The sequence below is a fragment of the Vidua chalybeata genome, chromosome 18 (assembly GCF_026979565.1).
Source record: "Vidua chalybeata isolate OUT-0048 chromosome 18, bVidCha1 merged haplotype, whole genome shotgun sequence".
NCBI classification, from domain to species: Eukaryota; Metazoa; Chordata; class Aves; order Passeriformes; family Viduidae; genus Vidua; species Vidua chalybeata.
In genome coordinates, this window is record NC_071547.1 from 9,270,692 (window position 1) to 9,290,185 (window position 19,494).

The 19,494-nt window shown below is 44.2% G+C and overlaps 1 protein-coding gene across 6 annotated transcripts in view; it reads right to left on the reverse strand.

Moving 5' to 3' along the window:
• Window positions 1–19,494, reverse strand: part of DEPDC5 (DEP domain containing 5, GATOR1 subcomplex subunit) — a 39,095-nt gene that overhangs the window by 12,428 nt on the left and 7,173 nt on the right. For 2 of the 6 annotated variants that reach the window (XM_053959066.1, XM_053959064.1), the window contains exons 12-33: window positions 19,275–19,347; window positions 19,033–19,136; window positions 18,660–18,734; window positions 18,339–18,473; window positions 17,821–17,882; window positions 17,653–17,726; window positions 17,063–17,132; window positions 16,526–16,562; window positions 16,000–16,120; window positions 14,733–14,953; window positions 12,992–13,195; window positions 12,356–12,491; window positions 11,907–12,004; window positions 9,947–10,012; window positions 8,440–8,623; window positions 7,200–7,360; window positions 6,706–6,823; window positions 6,379–6,546; window positions 5,310–5,529; window positions 4,286–4,419; window positions 3,829–3,937; window positions 1,029–1,091 (exon numbers count right to left, since the gene is read on the reverse strand). In XM_053959066.1, coding sequence (XP_053815041.1) covers window positions 1,029–1,091; window positions 3,829–3,937; window positions 4,286–4,419; window positions 5,310–5,529; window positions 6,379–6,546; window positions 6,706–6,823; window positions 7,200–7,360; window positions 8,440–8,623; window positions 9,947–10,012; window positions 11,907–12,004; window positions 12,356–12,491; window positions 12,992–13,195; window positions 14,733–14,953; window positions 16,000–16,120; window positions 16,526–16,562; window positions 17,063–17,132; window positions 17,653–17,726; window positions 17,821–17,882; window positions 18,339–18,473; window positions 18,660–18,734; window positions 19,033–19,136; window positions 19,275–19,347 — 2,633 coding nt within the window. The other 4 variants (XM_053959065.1, XM_053959070.1, XM_053959068.1 and 1 more) reach the window with 4 other exon arrangements.

Here is a 19,494-nt window from a genome sequence, read left to right on the forward strand (position 1 = left end):
GACAACAGGAACACTTTCCTCCCGCAGGAACACTCGCTCTATTCCAATGGTAGACTGAATAGTTCACAAAATTAACATAAAATCATTTCAGAAAGAGCATGAATGCTGAAGGATTCAGCTAAGTACAGGCTGTAATTGCCATCTGTCATTAACACGTATGGTTTAGTAAAGGCACATTATATAAAAGCTGGAGAGGTGGGAGAGAGAACACGAACAGCAGAGTAACTCTAACTCAAGCTGGTATAAACATGGGGGCTGCTCTGCTGTGATGAATCCACAGCAAATACACAGCTAAAAATCACAAAGCTGCTAGCTTGACTTAGGTCTGACTGACAGAAGTCCTTTATTTATGCCATTTCTCACACCCCAAAAATCTCTAATGGCAGATGTCCCTTTTTGGGCAGCCAAAACCAGTAGATGCTCCAGGGTCAACTCTACAGTGCACCCACAGCCAGCAAAAACCTTTCTCCCTCCTCGGGGCTCACTTCAAGCAGCAGCATTGCCTATGGCCAAACTGTGTTACTGCTAATTCCTAACTGGTGTTAAGTGGACAAACTACTTCAGTCACAGGGACTCTTTTAAACCAAGATGATACTATCTATTTTCAGCCTCAGTTGTTCAGGAATCCAAGGACACAATTTGACTTGGATATCTCCAGAGCCACATATCGAACACCACAGAAGAAATTTAGCCAAGAACCAGACAAGTGAGCTGTTGCCATTTTGTTCAGTGAGGTAAGACTGAAAACAAGCACTTGCTGAAAAACAAAAAGGGCAGCTTTAGTAGTTGACAAGACAGTAAAGGACAGTGAGATAGGACACATGAACATCCAAAACACAGCACAAAAATTGAATGGTGGAAAAAAATGCTTGCATCTGCCACTTTGTTCTGCCAATGCCGTACATCTCACTCGCAATGAGTGTCTCTAAAAACGAACACAGGTTCCCAGTGTGTTAAGCTCAGGACACAAATGCTGTCCATCACCTCAATCCAAAAGCCAGAGATGACAACACCCATTCCAAACTAACCTGGGAGTAGAAGGTTGAAGCTGTGCGTGGGCTGCGAACAAAGTCCATAAAGAAGGCCCCATCCTGAAGGCATCAGAGGAAGTAGGCCCATTAATGGCAACAGCAACAGGAACAAGGAGTTCAAGAAAAGCAAATACAAGGTTGTGCAAGTATGAAATGACCACAGAGAGAAAGTATGAGGAGAATGCAAATCCCAGACCCAGAAGGTACGATGCAGCAGAATGCACAGCATCAGGAATTACTCACACACATCTTTACTTTCTCTCTCTGTAACAAGACATTGCTCTTCCTTGACACAGATGCATTCCCAAGATTTTTAAACCCACACTGATCAGAAGCCAATTGAAATTGCTGCCTTCCCTCCATACTTCAAAGGAGAAAGTCTTGAGCTCTGAAGTATGGGGGCTTCCATCCCAAATACAAAACTGAAATACAGAAACCACAGGTGTAATGACAAATACCCAAAGGAGGACAGATTTTTCTTCTAATCTGTTAGACATTCAAATGATAAAGAGGGACAGGCAAAGGAGCTCTTTTCAGAAAGCACCCTCTTCCTCTTACATGCAGGTCTGGTATGGTGCAAAGGAAAGGGAAGAAAAAGTCATCACAAAGATCCTTCCAACACTGTGTTTAATACTTCATGCAAAATTAGACACTGCCTCTGCTATGTTCCTGCCTACTGACAAACCCCGGTGAATTTATCCCCAGCTGCTATTCAAAGATGTGTCACGATTCTTTTATCACATAAGACAATGCAGTGGAACTCATCTAGATTTTCATTCCCTATTTGCAACTCTTTATTCTGTTCCCTTGGCAAAATATTTTTGTCTAGCCTGCAGTTAAGATGATGCTTACCTTGGTAGGTAGACAGAAAACAATTTCTGGGAAGAATCAATGCCGGGGTTACATGACTGGCAATTTACATTGTGCAGAAGCAGAGCCAAGTGCCCTGGATCCATAAGGGCAAAGACTTCCCAAACACATCATGGATCAAGTGAACTCACTGGGTTAAAACCACAGTGTTGCCCAGTAACTGGCTCAAGTGACTTGTCAATTCTACTCTGAAACAAAGTGATGCAAAGCCAGTGGCTGAGTTTTCATCTGGAATAACTCAAGCACTGAAGGGCATCCTAGAAAAGCACTTGTTCCCTTGGGTGCTGGCAGAGCTCACAGCTGTGATAATTTGTCAATTCTCTGGCTGCAAGTGTGTGGAAAGCCAGACCTCCCCGTGCTGAGGAGCCCTGCAGGGGCTGTGACACGAGGCACACACTTGCTGCTGTTCCCAAGTGAGCACAATGCTGCCTGCCCACTGGCATCTTTCCAACAGGGATAAGCCATCAATTAGGAGATTGCAATTGCTTATCTCCCAGTCCTGTGTGTAAATATTTACAGGAGTGTTTACAGCTGCAGCATGAAAGGCCTTCAGTTGATAACACACTCTTCCAGAGTCTCCAGACAGCCTTCCAAAGAGGCTTTTGAACATTACTTTTAACATTACTCATGAGGGCATTTTCTGGTAGCACAAACTCTGCTAATCTGGTCCCAGCACACTCCTGTGCCACTGCTAGGGAAGCCCACTTTGCCTCTTCCCCCTCTGCCACACAGAACAACTGGACATAACATTCTTCTCTCCTGTTTCTCACATGGAATTTTCACCAGTTTTACTGGTAGAGGGGGACATTTAAGATTTCTGTATTTAAAGAGAGAAGCTGATTTTTCAAAATGGTAGAAGAGAAGCATACAAAGCCTGAATTATGATATGGAAGTTTGCACTCGTGCCTCAAGTCAGTTTGAGCACCTACTGTTTCCAGGCCTGGCACATCCTGCTCCAGACTCTCATCTGTGCTCTCCAAACACTGATACTACGAGTAAGTGTCTAGTACTAAGATTATCACAGTTGCTCTATCACTTCAATTTTCCATATCTAGGTCTCCAGGATAACACAATACTTGTTCCTGGTGGTGGCACAAAACAGTGGATGTAGAAACATTAGATGCTTAGAGAAAAATGCTGAAATAAGTGGTTGATAGTGGTGAATCTGAGAACCTTTTCTTTGCAATATTTGAACTGTTGAACCCAAAGACAGGTCACATTTAAGTCCTTTACCTTTATTCAGTTCCTTGTTACTTCTGTTGAAATACCTTCATGTCAGAACACAAAAAAATAACCAAACATTTCTGGTAGGACTTGGAGGCAGAGTTCCTGCTCTCCTGGGTCTCACAGGACAGTTTTCAGAAAGGCTGAGGGATAGCACAGTCTTTTCTTTAAGTGTCTCAAGAGAGCTCCAAGAAGACCATTTCTCCAGCATGGAGTCCAGCCAGTGAAGGAATGACATCTAAATCACTTCTCAGGAACACACCCCCTCCTCTAAACAGAGGCAAGAGACTCAAGTTCCTGCTGTTAAAATCCCACTCAGTGTTCACACTGTCACAATCTAGAGGTTGATTTTGCTCTCCAAGACAGCCTGCACGCAGAAGCACACAGCACTGTACTGCTACACCCAACAGTCAAGCCATGACTGAAATGAAATGTGCTACCAGCAAAGGAAATGCACTAATTAGCAAACAGCACTTACATCAGCAAACTGCTGAGACAGCATGCCAGGGATTCCACACCATTTTCACTCTTACAGAATTGAATTCCTCTGTCCTTGCACACAAAGGCCAGCACAGGAGCAGCCCTTACTGGATTAGAGTAAGATGTGCTATGATGTAGCCAAGTGCTCAGAGAAATAATCTTTGATTATTTGAGGAATTCTTATGTAGAAGCAGCAGCTAAAGAAAGCCCAGGAAGTCCTTACCTTCCGAGGGCTGTCCATATAGGTGGGTGTGATAGCAATGCTCCCACTCTCTGAAGGCTGGACAGAGCTCTTCCCAGAAAGCATTGCTGTTTGCTGCTCCCCCAGAGTCCTAAAAGAAAAGGAAGGAATACAGAGTTTATTCAAACATACTTTGTGTCAGCTTCCCCCCAAAGGCAACTGTTGCAGAGGGCTACTGATGTATTTTCAGATATTTGCTTTCCCACACACTGAGGCACAGATCCAACATTCCATAAGTACCTTTTACCCCCACAAACAACATGGACCCTTGAACTCAGTTTTATTATGCATGTGTAATACTAATTTAGCATTAAAAATATTAATCCCTTATGTATTTAACACAACATGAGGCAAGGCTCCCCAAATGTGCTTTAGCCAGCCCAGGTGCAAGGTGCAGGAAGGATGTTCTTGGCTCTTCACACAGCCTGTGGAGACTCACTTCTGACTGGCTTCCATCTGCAGCAGAGCTGAGAGTGCTGAGGTTCCTTTTTTCCCAATGGGAGGCCCAGACTGCTCCAGGGAGTGAGTGGGAATTGGACCAGCAATCTGCAAGCCTTTCATGGCAGACCCTTTCTAACAAAGACAAAATGGAAGCACAGACTTAGTCAAGCTAGGCTTAACTAGTAAGCAAGAACACAACACCTCATGTCAACAGGGCTTTATTAAGCACACTTTAAAAAGGGAGTCCAACCACTTGGTACACAGGAAGTGGAATAAGCTAGTGCCTTTTGTGGATGTTATTCTGAAAATAAAATGTTTGTTATTCTGGAAAAGGTGAATTTGCTTCAAAATAAATTACCCCATTTGCTGTGAGAATGGGAACAGGATTTAATACATATTAGCCAGTTTTTCTGCAGCCTCTTGAAACTGTTTACCAAAAACTTCACTCACATATTTCTCTTTTTCCAATCCTTCTCCTGAATCTGCAGCACAGAACCAGTCCAGGTTAACCCAGAAGTGACCAGCTTAACTACCTCAGACCCCTCTGGATGAACTGTCTGCATCACAAGGCAGAGTGCTGCACCTAGGCTAAGCCCACCTGCAGCACAGAGCAGAGCACACTTGCAAAGAGGAGGCATCAAGCTCGTGGGTAACAAAAGACTGGCTACAGTATAAAACAGAGCAGTGCCAGGCCAAGATAGTGCAGAATCTGGCTTGTCCCTGAGCCTGGGTCCAGTCACAGCAGCACAGGATGCTCATCCCAGGGAAATTTCCTCCAAGCTGTTGAAGGAAACAGCTCTGTTTCCTCTCCCAAAGCATCACTTCTGTGATGCAAAACTAGCACATTAAGCCCCACTGTCTGAAAGCTGACACAGCACACGGGTCAGCAGTGTCCTTTGGGGATGGATGGCACGGACACGGGCACCGTGCCCCAGCCTGCCCGGGCTGCACTCGGGTCTCCCTGCTGACGCCTCATTAGCGGCTCGGGTCACACCCAGCCTCAGCGGGGGCCGGGGACTCACTCGGATCATTCGATCGGAGCGGTGGCGGCGGCGGATGCGGTTCAAGCCCTCCACGAAGCGGATGAAGCCATCGAGGAGCTGCCACTCCTCCTCGTCCGAGCGGGGCTTGTCGCCGTACACGTCGCAGTGCGCCTCGCCCTCCATGATGCGCTTGGTGGCGCTGATGCAGGCGGGCAGCAGCAGGAACCGCGTCCTCCAGAACTTCAGGGACTCGATAAGGCTGCAGGAATGTGGAAGGCAGGACAGAGGTCAGCAGTTTCCCGGGAAGGGTTTTCCAGAATCTAAAGTATAAATCTTTATACCTGCTGTGCTTTTCAGTGAGTGCAGCGACCACCCTCGCTGCTATCCCTGAGACAGAGCAAGCACGAGTACTGTACAAAGGAATGGTCAGCAATTTGAGTATTACTGGCAATAAGGCTATCCTCAGAATAATTGTCACACAGAGATACGCTTTCTTTTCTGTAAAAGATAGGCCCCAAAAGCTTTTTCTCTAAAAATATGCAAGCAAAAAGGAATTTTCAAGGTGCACATTAGCGTAGGAGGTATTTTGACTGAGACCTGAAAAGAAAAGATGATAAAGACTGGTTGTGTGGAGAGAAGATATCAAAAAAGCTATTGATACTAGTGGAGATATTCCACATTTCTGGTAAGCACTTGCTCCACAGCTTAGTAGGACTGCAAGTCAAGCCCAGCACTCAAGCAAACCTGCAACAGCTTCAAAATAGATGGAAGTTTTGAGTCAGATCCAGAAATCAGTAAGAAGCCAAGAAAAGCATCTGTGTGGTACAAAATGCTATCTTATTTCTTTGCATTTGTAGCAGAAGAAAAAAGAAGTTCATGCTGAATTTTGAGATCAAGAGTCCATATCAAAGGTCAGATAACGCAGCAGCAACACAGAGCAAGGTTCCCACAAGGCAACAGCTGCTGGAAGCTGACAGTGAAAGCAGGCCAGATATTCTCCCTGGAGTACTGAGCATTCGTGGGTTGAACTTGATGATGAAATTTTAGGTCAAAAAGAAAAAGAGGCAATTAGGACACAGAACAGTCTGGATGGAAAAGAAGCTCTCACCTGAAATCCTCTGAACCAGCAGAGCAGATATACTGATCCAAGTAATTCCACTTGTACTCTTCAAGTCTCTCATGGGAAAATTCTACCCAGCAAGAGACAAATTCCGAGTCAGAGTGTGAGGGGCACAAGCTGTAGGTGTAGTTTATCTGAGCAGATTCATATGGATACCTAAAAGACGAAACACAAGCATTAATCTCAGTACTGATACTGATGCTTCTCTTTCTTCTCCTAAAAAGAAAGAAGGTGCTCTTTCAAGCAAGCACAGAGCTGGAGAAGAATGTTCATCTGAACACTGACAGCAAACTGCTCAGGCAAAGAGATACTCACTTTGGCAGGTACCGAGTCACAGTAATTATTTTGTCTTTTAAGGTGACTTTGTGGAAAGTACGGCCCATGCTCAGCCAGTATTGATTCTCTTCCTCAGGTCTATTTCTTGACACAAGACCTAGTTGTAAAAAGCAAAACCTTTCAGCTTACTGCAGTACTCAGAACTTTATCAACAAACTGTGCCAACAGGAAGAGACTCCAGAGCTGGAGTCCAGAAGTGGACTTCTGATCTCAGCACAACCTAAAACCCATCTTTCAGGCCATATTTTTAGGGAGCAGTTGCACAAGGAGTCTTTTGCTCTTACAGTTAAGATTTGCTGATATCATAAGCAAAGAAGAGCACTTGGGATTCCTACACCACTCATTCAGAACTTCCTTGGGCAGAACCACCAAATAACAGCCAAAGTGTTGAGCAACTGGTGGATGTGCCTAATTTGAGGTTACTGGGACTGGCAGAAGAGAAAAGCCTGACTTGTCAAGCCCAGGTCACTCACCTCTGCTGTACAGGGGACTGCTGCTGAGTGGGGGTGGCACGGCTGGGGCCGGCTTCTGCGGCTTGGATTGCACAATAATCTGATAGCCTTGCATGAGACGCTGACAAATAAACTCCTCAAACACCTGCTGGGCTGTCATCTGCACTCCTTCCTCATCCCTCCTGGACACAAAGGTTAAGCAGACTAGAATAAGGAAGCTGACCACACACCTATTCTTAGCCCTGCTCCGGGCCCTGGAGCCCTGTGCCTGGGAACACCTGCCTGGGGGAGCAGGAGGGAAAAGGGGCACCTTTTGACACAGGGTGATGAACTGTCTGGCAATATTTACTGCTGCCTTTGAAAGCAGTTTGGCCACTAGTAACAAATTTGCCTACAGCAGTTGTGGAACAATAAATTCCCCAAAGATGACTTTTCCAGCACTTTGCAGGCAGCCTAAGTGCAGTTTGTACATGTTCAGGAGAGCTCAGAACGCCAGTGAGCAGCAATGCTCCAGCCTCTCCCACAGTGGGAACTGGAGAGCAGGGAGGGGTTAGAGAACACATTCATCTTAGTGCAGCTCCTGCTCTGAACTTCGCCTTCCTACTGACATTTCTTTCAGGTGTTTCTTCATTAATCCTATTACTTCCTATGTATTTCAATCACCCTGATTAATACTTTGGTTTTGCTTCTGTAAAGCAGCAACACGAGCAGGTCTTTTGATGTCTTACAAGTTATGGAAAGACTGAAAAAAAATTAAGATAATGAGACTGCTTCAGTAAAAAAAAAAAAAAAAAATCCATCTAACCCTAAGAAAGAATAGTTACCAGAGACCTCTGAGACAAGCAGAGAAGTTCTATTTGCCCAACTAACTCTGTTTTCCAACAAGATTCTTTAAACTAACGAACCATTAGAGGGAGGATAAGCATCTTAAATACTGTGTCCACATGCATTTGCTCATTTAGTGTTTCCAAAACACTTGTTAGAAAGTAGATTAACAGAGATGATAGCTTGAGGTTGAATATTCTGATCAAAACACAACAGAAAAGAGACACAAAAATTATAACATCAAATCTACAGAGCACACCATACTGTCAGGTGGGAACATCAGAAAAGGTCCAAAGCTATCACTGGAAAAAAAAGAAAAATGTAAGTATTCTGCTGCTCTGTTAGCAATCCATCATTCACTTGTACAGACTGCAGTGATCCTCTTCCATCACCTGCTCCTTAAGCAAGGACTGCACAGAGGAGGTGCTGGCCAAACCTGTCAATGTCAGCCTCTGGCAGCAGGTCGTAGCAGCCCTCGGTGTAATCGTTCTGCAGGCTCTGGCGGTCGGGGAAGTAATCCGTGGTGAGAGGGAGGCAGGCCGGGGTGGTCAGGGATTTCCAGTCCACTCCAACTGTACAACAGAAGCCTGGCACTATGGGGGGAGCAGACAGCGTCAGAACTGCCTCGTTGTGTCATGGGGGCACACAAGGGGGGCACGTGTGGTCACCCATGGAAAAACAGGGTGCAGAGCAGGATGAAAGAAGTGCATGAAGAGGAGAGTTAAAAAGAATGAGAGACGAAAAACAGAGTTGGCATAAAGTCAACAGGGACAAAAAGGGGTGTGGAATGGGAAGGGAAAAAGAAAATAGGATGGGAAGAAGGGAGGGAGAGAAAGAGACAGAGTTTGTTAAACAATGCAGTGCACATGCTGATTCAACCCCATCATGCAAAAGGCATTCAAAGTTAATACATTTAATTTCCTCTTGATTGAAAGCTAGAGCTGACATAGCCACTGCTCTTCCAAAATTACAGCAAGTCAGATGCAGTTACTGATTATTAATAAACAGATCAACATTCCAAGTCTGAACAAGAAAATCAGACCAGTTTTGCATCCTAGACAACTACAGAAGGAGCTGGAGAGGAGAGAAAGAATGACAGACCAGCCTCTTTCTGGAATAGTACAACAGCAGAAACGGGAGTATTTCCACAGTTATAAAAACAGAAGATATATCCAGAGGGTGGGAAGACCAGAAAAATAGTAACTTGGAAAGCAATCTTTTCCCACACCCTTTCCTAGAGTTATGCTTCAGTTTTGAGATTACAGGGATGTAAAAGTAGACATTAAAAAGTGAAAAGCTAACTAGATTATACCAAATCATCAGCTCACCACTGCATTACATTCTGACCCAATTCAAACAATCTGTATCACCTACTGTTGCTTAACTTCTTGTCACAGAGCTCCTACAGACAGAAATTTATTTTACTATAAAACTGTTAACATTAATGGCAGGAACACTGCACAAGAAAGTAATACATGAGACTACAACAACAACAACAAAAAAGTTTTCTTAAGCAGTGACACACTTGTTTCTCTAGGAAGTGAAGGCAGATATTTCTCAGTAAATGGTACCAAATTCAGAAACTGACTGTACTAATTCTACTTCAACAAGCTGGTACCAAACAAACTTTTCACACTGAGAGGCAGATAAGAGTTCAGCAGCTTTAGCTTTTTGCAGAATAGTGTCTGGTAAGGAAAGAATTTCAGCTGTAACAAAACAAACAGCTTCACATGTTCTTAAGAGCTACGGAACTGCAATCACAGTGAGACAGTACAGGCAGATCCTGCAAATTACTGCAGGCCAAAATAAACCACTGCCAAAAGCCAAGGAGGCTCCTCAGTTTCTTGCCTACCACCTCCTGATGCCTCTATATATGTACATGCCCTTTCCCTCCCCATCTTCCCACCTATGCAAACTCTCTTCCAAACCTTTCTCCTGCTTACTTGGATCTGGAGAATTAGAGACAGCATCTTCCAAGGAATCCTTGTTCTGAGTTTTGAGGTTCACCCCTACAAGAAAGAAATGCTATTTATTTTAAGCAGTTATGCACTTCTCTTGAATTTCAAATAAAATAAATCAAAAGCATGGTGATGTTTTAAGATACAGAATTTCTCTGCATGGAAAATCTCAGGGTTCTGCACAGGAGAAGAAACCACTAAGCCAATTAATGAGGAAAAATATATCTTGGATCAAACTTGAACATCTCACTAGAAGTGTTCAGTAGCTAAAACCCAAACAAAACTCTCCTCCCCAAAATGGTGAAACATCTTGAAAAGTAGATGCTATAAGCTCCTATAAACAGATGGTGTGTCACATGAGGGAAAAAGAGATGCTAAGGAGACAAGAAAAACTGCTGCCTTCAAAGCCATTTATCAAAATAAAAATTTCAGTAAGCCTCCAAATATTTAAAAGGTACTATTGTTTAAAACTAGCTCAGGTAGATTTACCCAGGAAATGGGTATCAACACCATTGCTGTTCCCCTGTAAGAGAAAGGGTGGATATCTGCTACGTGAGGATGCCAGAAACCCGCAGGGGAGCTGCCTCTGAGTGGCCTTCACCTTCCACCAGCTCCTCCTGCCATCTGCCATCCACACCGGGAATTGCAACAGGATTTCCTTGTCTGAGCTACCACCTCCATCTGCGGGGCAACAGCGACAACGTCCCGAAGCCCGAGGGAAATAGATGGGATCATTTTTCACTCTGGAGCCCTGATGCACCACACCATGCTGCAGGCAGCAGAGGAGAACCAGACTCAACAAGAAATCCCATTTCTGGAAATTCAAAAAAAACCACAACTCCCCCCCCAAACTGCTTCATTTCATAGGTGACTCAAACCATAAAGGGAAAACTCTCAGTCCAATCACTGAGTACCCAGTGTGGCCCCTATAGATAGGTGAGGGTCTACAGACACAAAGAAATTCCATAAATGCAAGCATGTTTATTGCCAGGACCTGCTCTGCATTTACATTGTGCAAAGTGCATCCAGCTGAAATGCAGTTTAGCAATTGCAAAAACAAACAGAGCCTATCTGGAAGCCAGAAAATACTAAAAATGTAAAGCAAGGAAATTAAATGTAATCAGAACAAATTCACAGAAGAAAGCAACAGAAAATAATTTTAAATGTGACTATGTGAATACAAGATGAGGCACAAGAAAATTAAGTCTGCTAACTTCTTTATGGCTCTGAAAGGCATAATGGAAAACAAAATTGTCTTAATCCAATGTGATTCAAAAGGGCAAATTTATTCTTAAAAAAATCTTTAAATTGGTTTTGAGAAAAGAACATAAGTCTTGAATGTTGTAGTCCATAAGTTCAACTTTTTTCCATGTGCCTAACTAAAATGCATATCCACAAAAGCAGAGGGTCACAAAAAACCAGACAACACAGCAGAATGCTTAGTATGGCATGTTGTTCCATTTACAGGGCTGAAAAGAAATGTTGAAAATTTTCACAAATTCAGGTGTCTGGGTAACTTAAGGAAGATAGAGGTAACCTTCAACTGAAAGTACAGGCACATCTTCTCTCTAAAGGATAACAGCTTAAGGCAACCCCACCAAGAAAAAAAAATGCTTCTGAACACCAGTGCCTATTTAGTTATTTTTTGGGTCTGAACATCACTGCTCTGTTATTATGGAACTCAGTTACTGCCTGAGAGCTTATTACCAGTAAACAATGAGCATCTTTCTATAATAAACCTTATGAGACACACCTAGAGAAGTAGAGACACATTGAACAAAACTAAACTAAAACCAACACAGCAACCCAAAGCACTACCATACACCAAGAAGTCCAAGTAAGCGCACGAACAGATCACTCTTGATTCCCCCTGCTTTGCCGCGCCTGCTCCCGCACGTGCCACGAGTCCTGCCCCATCCCCTGAGCGCTGCCCCTGCCCCGGTACCTGTGCCCGGGCCGGCCCCCAGCCCGTTCCCGTACTCCTCCGTCCCGCTGAAGCTCAGGAAGGAGGCACTATCCCCTGGATGCCGAGAGCTGACGTGTCTGCAGAGGAACAAAGCAGCCTGTTTGGTACAGCCTTCCTCACCCGTGCTTTTAGCAAATGGACCAACAAGCCCTCAGCCCCTCTGCCTCAGCTGAGCCCGGGCAGAGCTCGCTGAGGTCGGCAGAGATGGATCGGCACAAGGGCGGCCCAGAGAAGGCTGTGACAGCATTCTCCATAAATGTCCATGCTGTTTGTTTGCCTCCAGCAGTAACCAAAACGCTGCCTTTGCAGGACAGCAAAGAACCAGGTACTCACATCCCCTCAGGAGAGAGATAAAGCTTAGCTGGTTATCCACAGACCTGATCTCATGGTCTACAAACTCAACATTCAAGACTGAGCAAATGGCTCACCTGCCAGTTGCCTCATGGTAAGCCAGCTCCAGCAGCTCTGCAGAGGAATGTGTCAAATCCTGCTGCTCACTGCCCTGCATTTCTGCCATATTCTGGCGGGTTTGATGGTGGATCTGGATAGCTTCTCCTGAGGGACCTACACAGTTACAATTGGATCATTGATCACCACATCTGCACTGATTCCTCAGTTGCTTTTCCCCTCTTTTGCCAACAGCAAAAGCAATGAGAGCTAATGGACATTAAGAAAGCATGTTCACAAAATCTTCAAAGCCTTGAACCTCTGCCATCTCCTCTGAAACAAGTCAAGCAAAATATTTTTTAAAACATTTTGGAGGGCCTATTTACAAGGCATTAAACAATTATGCAAACAATTCAGCATCAGAAAATCAACCAAAATTGTAGTTACAATTACCTTCAAGAGGGTTAGGTTCCCTTCAACAGGGAATTGCTCTGTACCTGTTGCTGCTTGTTTGCAAATAGAGGTATTTCCCAAAAGAGGATTGCTCGGGCCTGTACACAAATGAGTGTAGTGTGCAGAGCACTTTAATACACCAGAGCTCTCACTGGCTCTCTTGCTGCGCTAATCCTGGCCAAGGGCAAAGTCCCAGCAGGCAGGTGTGCAGCGAGGCAGCTCACCCACGGGGAAGGTGTGCATCCAGCGCCTGCGGTTCGACGTCAGCTTCATGGGCATGCGGGACGGGGCGAAGGGGTTGATGAGGGCGCGCTGGGGCGCGTACCCCCCCGGGCGGATGTGCAGCAGGGACTCGGCGCTGCCCACGTGGAACCGCCCCGGGGCGCTGGAGTCGCGCTGCTGCGACTCCAGCGTGTTCTCAAGGAAATCTGCAAAACACAACCAAGCCAGCGTGAGATCCTGCAGGAGCCAAGCACAGGAGAATTAACTGCTCAGGGATATAAAGATTGCCCAGGGTAAGGGGAAATAAGGAGACTTAAGAAATAAGCAGGCAGAGAAGAGGAAAGCAATTTCTATCTGGCCTGAAAGTTACAATGTAAACAAGAACCCAGACAAGAAAAAACATTACTCCATCTGCCATTACAGCCCTGCTGTAAACGGTAAACTTCTACTAAATGAATCAATTAAGAAACCACTTGCCCACCGGCACTAAGACAATTATGAAGGGTTACTCAGACATTAGAGAATTCTTGAGAAATCAAAAGACTGATTATAAAAACTTCAGGATGAGTACTGAAGCCACAGCTGAGCCTTGTACACATGCCTTTTCTGTAACACTCAGATCTGAGCACTGAAATCAGGGATCACTCCCAGAAAACGTGGGACATTATCTCCACAAAACACCAGTTAGTTGTCACTATTCAGCGTGGAACAGAAGTGCAGTTATTTAGAAATAGGAGAGAAAAATATACCAGATAGATAAGTAGCAATTACTCTGCCCAACAAGTGGAAATCCCAAAGAGAAGGGTCTCATTTACCATTCTATATTGTCAAATACAACATGTGAAAAACCTCAGTTTCTTTGACTCTTCCCTCCCGGCCAGTCCTAACCCACACACATCCTTATCCTGCTGAACACCCTTCAAACTAAAGGAGTAACAGAAATATCAAAGAAAGAAAAGAGTTGTATTAACTGACAGCAGGGGAAAACATGAATGGTAGATGTGATGTCAAGTACACTGTGTGAGAGCAGCTCCACACCAGTAACTGCGATTCCTGTGACAGGATAAATATGGTATCAGTGTCATACAGCATGGCATGAAAAAACCATGAGGAGCCTTCAAGGATAGAATTTTATAGAAGATAAAACAGGTGCAGGAGGAATACAATTTACCTAGAAATGAGCTGGGTTTGTGGAAGATACTGCATATTGCCTGAGAACAAAATTAAATTGGAAAGGAAGAAAAGAGGAGTGCCAGCACTGCTAACACACTGAGACAGCTCAGCAGTACATTGTCAAAAGAAGGATCCAGAAAGTGAGTCTTAATAACTCCCCTCAGAATCCCCATAGAGAAATTTTATAGGCAGGGTCCCCCAGGGCTCACTGCTAAGGGCAGTTCTCATTCAATAGATTATAGGTGACCTGGATAATACAAGTTCCTTGTGTATGTCCACACTTGCAGGCAGGCACAGGAGAACAGTCAAGTACTAAAGAAGGAAATAGGCAAGGGAAAAGAGCAAATCAGTGTCAGGACACTTCTATTTAGGACAAGCCATAAAAAAAAAAGCAATGGAATTGGACAAGGACGACAAAGGGAGAATGCACACCCAGCTGCAGCTATGGAAAAGCTGTCCCATGAGTGCCAATACAAGCACCATCTCCACTGTGCTGGCCTGGCAGTGGCAAACACAAACTTCCCCCTCCTCTCCCCACCAAAGGCACCTTCCCACCTGCCCCAGGCTGACCTCTGGTGCTGGTATAGCCCAAGGAGCTGCTGACTTCACACTGGTGCAGGTGAGGCCGTGGGATCATCAGGATGTTGGAGATCTTGCCCAGAGAGCTGTCGTCAGAAGCCTGGCTCCTCACCTCTTCCGGGGGCAGCGCGCGGCTCTGCAGGGAGGGGCTGCACGAGACGTCGTACGAGCTGGAGCTCTTCCTCGTGCGGCTTTCCCTCTCCCTCACTGACCTGCTCAGAGGGATGCCCAGTGACAGGAAAGACAGATTAATCCCCAGGTTATCAGGGGCCGGGACAGGCCCAAGTCATGCAAAAGACTCGATGCTCAGCAGGTGAACTCAAGAAGAGCATTACAGGGAAGCCATCACTATCTCTTTTGACTGGTTGGGTAATTTATACTTCTGTGCATCACACAACATAACAAGAACACTGCAACGCTTCCAGCACAAGGGCTGTGAAAGGATCTGCTCAACCCCCTCTGCAATCCTACAGACACCACACCAACCTGGTAGAGATGGGGCCTAGCCTACTGACCTCAGCCTACAGTGCCAGAACCATGGAGCTACAGGGAAACTACTTGGAATTATCAACTATTTAAATTGTGCTGCCATCTTTCAGCATGTGTCCCTACAGGCTGCTCAAATTAACATACTAACCAGAGTGTCCACATGCTCTGAGTTAGGCAATACTACTGAAAGAAGCAAAGTAAAAAAAGTACTTCAAAACAAGCTTGTCAACCCTGTATTTCTGAAAAAGCAATGATATTTATCATTTATTCAATTAATTTGGCCAGGGCCTGAGAATCATCAGCCTCTCCTCAGACAAAAGTACATGGAATAGTTAAGAACCCGCACTCAGCTTTTCTGCCCCTTCTCTCATTCAGACAGGCATCATTTTCAGGGAGGATTCCTCACCACTCTGTTCACCAGTTACTAAGCAGTGCATCAAACAATCTATTTCTACAGCTCTGTGCAAGTCTAATGTGCAAATACTTTCTTAACCCCCCTGCAAAATCTGCTAGGAAGACTAGCTTTATTCCACTTCAAACAAAATTAACGATTTAAAGAAAAAAAAAATTATGTCTTTTCCTAGACCCCACACACTATTTTAGAAGGAAAACACCAGACAATCAGTCATGAAGATCAGGTACAGATGAAGCTTTTTGTTCAACTGTGAGCATGTGGAGATCACTTCTCCTTGTATTTCTCCAAGTATTTTATGTCTCAAGCACACATAACATGGCTACTCCAGAACCAGTGCACTCCCAAGCCTCTCACCTGAAAGTGGTACAGCGCTGGGCTCTGGCTGGGCCTGGCAGTCTGAACACCTGGGCATCATAGCCATCATAATCTACCTGGATAGGCAAGGCATTCTCAGCATCCTTTGGAGCTCCTAATGCTGAAATAAAAATCATACAGCACTGGAATGTCTTTCAAGAATGTTCAAGATCTGCAAGGCAGAGTATCCACCTCTCACCCCTAAGGAAAGTATCTATCCCAAAAGAAATCCCAAAGTGTCATGAGCAGAGCGGCTGGAGCAGCTCAGTTATCAAAGCTGGTGCCTCTGAATCAGGCTGGCTGAGGCCATAATGCCTTCCCCCATACATCCTAAACACTAAATGAATAATTGTCAAGAAGTCAACTGACACATGCACATTAGCATCCCAAGTAACTCATCAAATATGAGTTTGATGGTTTTCTGTAACAATTGTCCCTTCCTTGTGCTAAAGTGCATTGTCTTCCTGCAGCTGTTTGTTACTTTTGGGAGTCAGTGGGACAGATCATTCAGAACAGAATTACTTACAGGCATCACGATTATTTTTTGCTTTCTCTGTCAGTGGCTGGAGGGTCCAACAAAGGAAGTGTGAAGTGACCAAAAAATAAACAAGAAAGAAAAAAGAGAGCAACAGAAAAGACAGATGGAAGGGAATCAGTCAGCATGTTCTAAGGAAACATCCTCAGTGTGATCAAGCAGACAAAGTTTAGCTTGCTGACTCAGTGAGGCAGCCAGACAACTTCAGAAATATTAAATACTGATATTTGATCACAAACCTATGTGAAAAACACAATGCTCAACACCTTTCTTCCTCTCCATAGAGATCTTTGTCACAGAATGATAATTTTTGTGGTGGCTAAAACATTTCTCACCCAGTTTTATCTAGCAAGAAAAGACCTACAAACTAGTCTGTCATTCACAATCCCCACAATAAACCTTGCAGCTTTGCTTTCACAGCCTTTTAACACAGAAACTTAGTTTCAGCTGTTGGAATACTTGTGATGCTAGACTGAGAAGAGGTATCGGACAAGCTAGTAAGAAAATATAGATCAGAAAGATTCCCACCTTCCTTCCTGCCAGCTTGATCCGTGGAGTGAAGCTGTTACACAGGAGTTGGCTTTTGGATGTGTAGAAACTGAAAGAAAATACAGTGTGGCTTTAAGAACTCAACACAGTTGGTTTGCTACTCAGTAAGCAGACCAGGAACCTGAGTCAGCTATTGGATAGAGAAAAAGGGATAATTTTCTGTGCATAAAAAAGTTTGGAAAACACTGAGAGATAGTTGAGAGAAGCTACTCTCTGCCTAAAGACAGGGCTTTGATACTTGTACAGCCTCAGTCTAGACACTTCTTAATATGCTTAACATCTGCATTGCCCAGTTCATTTTCTCTTTCTATGGAAAGACATCCACTTCCACTGTGCCATTTACACAACTCTCCTGATTTACACAACTGTAGTCATTCACACCAGCTGTTTGAAAACCCTGTCATTTCTATTAGGTTGCATTAATGCCCAGAGTTCTGCAAGAGTAATGTAATATTTCCTTTGCTTCACAAGGAAAGCAGAGGAGATAAAAGAAGAAAGAGAATTCAAAGAGATTATGAAGAGTAAAGCAAAACAGAAGTGTTTAGCAGAAGCTGATAGAATTCCCCTACCTATGATTTATCCAGTGTGGGATATTGTAGTCATCACCCATTCGTGAGTCACCAGGGCCACAGCGATTATGGAGCTGTAAGAGTAATTCAGAAGCAACTAACTGTATCCAGCCAGTCACAAAATGAGTAATGTTTGTGGCAGAACAAGAGAAGGGAAAGCAGCCTTACCTTAAAGAGTGGTACAGCATGCAAGGGTTGCTCTCCCATACACACCAAATCCACACCTATCCCTGTAAACAGAGAATAGTAGAGTTCAGCTATCGACCAAGCAGGACTGATATGCAAAGACAAAACAGATCACCAATTTGAATTGAAGACTCCATATGTATTCATATCATAAGAGGCAATAATACTGAAAAATGGTAGTTAACGGTCCCATGATATGGCTATAAACCAACAGTACCTCTGGGGATATAAAAAATTATTTTCCTAAACTAATGCAACTCGTGCAGGATTATCCTTTAAGAGAAAGGTTTGCACCCAGACAGGTGAAGTTCTCTATCAGAAACAAAAGAAACTAAATGCCTCTAAGTACTCTGAAAATCTGCTCATTTCAATACGAAGTGCAGACACAAGCCTTGCAGCTGTAACCCTTCCTCCCAGAGCACACAACTTACAGCCAGAAGCAGCTGGATCTTTCCCAAATCTGTGTTTGCCTTCAGAGAGGCACAGGCAGAGTTATTTACCGTTGTCAATCATGCGCTGCTTGGTCAGGATCATGAGGAGCCGGTCCACCTCGAACACGCCCACGCCGGGGGTGATCACCACCGACATCTGCCCCGTGCGGTCGAAGTTGCGGTTGATGTAATGCTTGTCAAACACTGCCAGAGAGAACGCAGCAATACTGTCAAAACACCCTGGATGTTTCCTTCAGAGCAAGGCAGGTGACCACTTAATATTCCCCTCCTCTTCACACAGGAAAAAGTAACATAAGTCCACAGCCATTTATTGGCAGCTGCTTTAATGGTTCTTTCCCTATGTATTTTTACCCATTGCTCGTAACTTACCATTGAATGAAAGATTTATAGCCTCCAGGTAGTTCCCTTGTGCTGAGGTAGAATTGTAACCTGAAGGAAAGCCCTCTGGAAAAGTATTCAGAAGGGAAAAAAAAAATCATAATTCCTGTATACTAGCTTTATATAATAAAAAACCCACATAAAATGACATTTGTATTAAATACTATTGGTTCCAAAATGACAGGGAAAATTGAAGTTATTAAGTTCCACAGAATGACCGAGGCAAATTGCCCAGCCAGGAGATCACTAAGTAGTATGACACCAGACTCCAACTAAAAATGGATGGTTTACTGACAAGCTAAAAATTAAAAAAACTAAAAAGAGACAGCAAAGGATAAAAGCAGGGAAAGAAAGATTCTTGTACCTGCTTGCTCGAGTCGTACCAGCACAGGATACTGGATGAAAAGCTTTTTAATGGTCACAAGCAAGGAGGTCCACTCCTCCCGCCTCTCGTTCTGAACTACGACTCTAGAAAAAATACAGCCTGATGAGGCCCATGAAAGAAGCCATGAGGGGAAGTGAGAAGGGATGAACAAACAAAAGGGTGCATCAGGTTGCACGTACACTGCTGGACAAGAGGTGAAAAGAATTGGGAGGAAAACATACTTGTAAAAATCTTCATAAAATCTTCCCTCATGATCCTGCCGAATTGATGCACGATGTGCTTCAGGAAACTCATCTGAAATGGAAGGAAAAGCACATCTCATCTCAGGCTCTTCTATAGAAATGACTCATCTTTTCCAGCAAAAAGCTGTTATTTCCATTAAAAATAAACAAACAAAAAAACAAAGCCTCCAGTAAGCAAACTAAAAATCAAAACACTTGG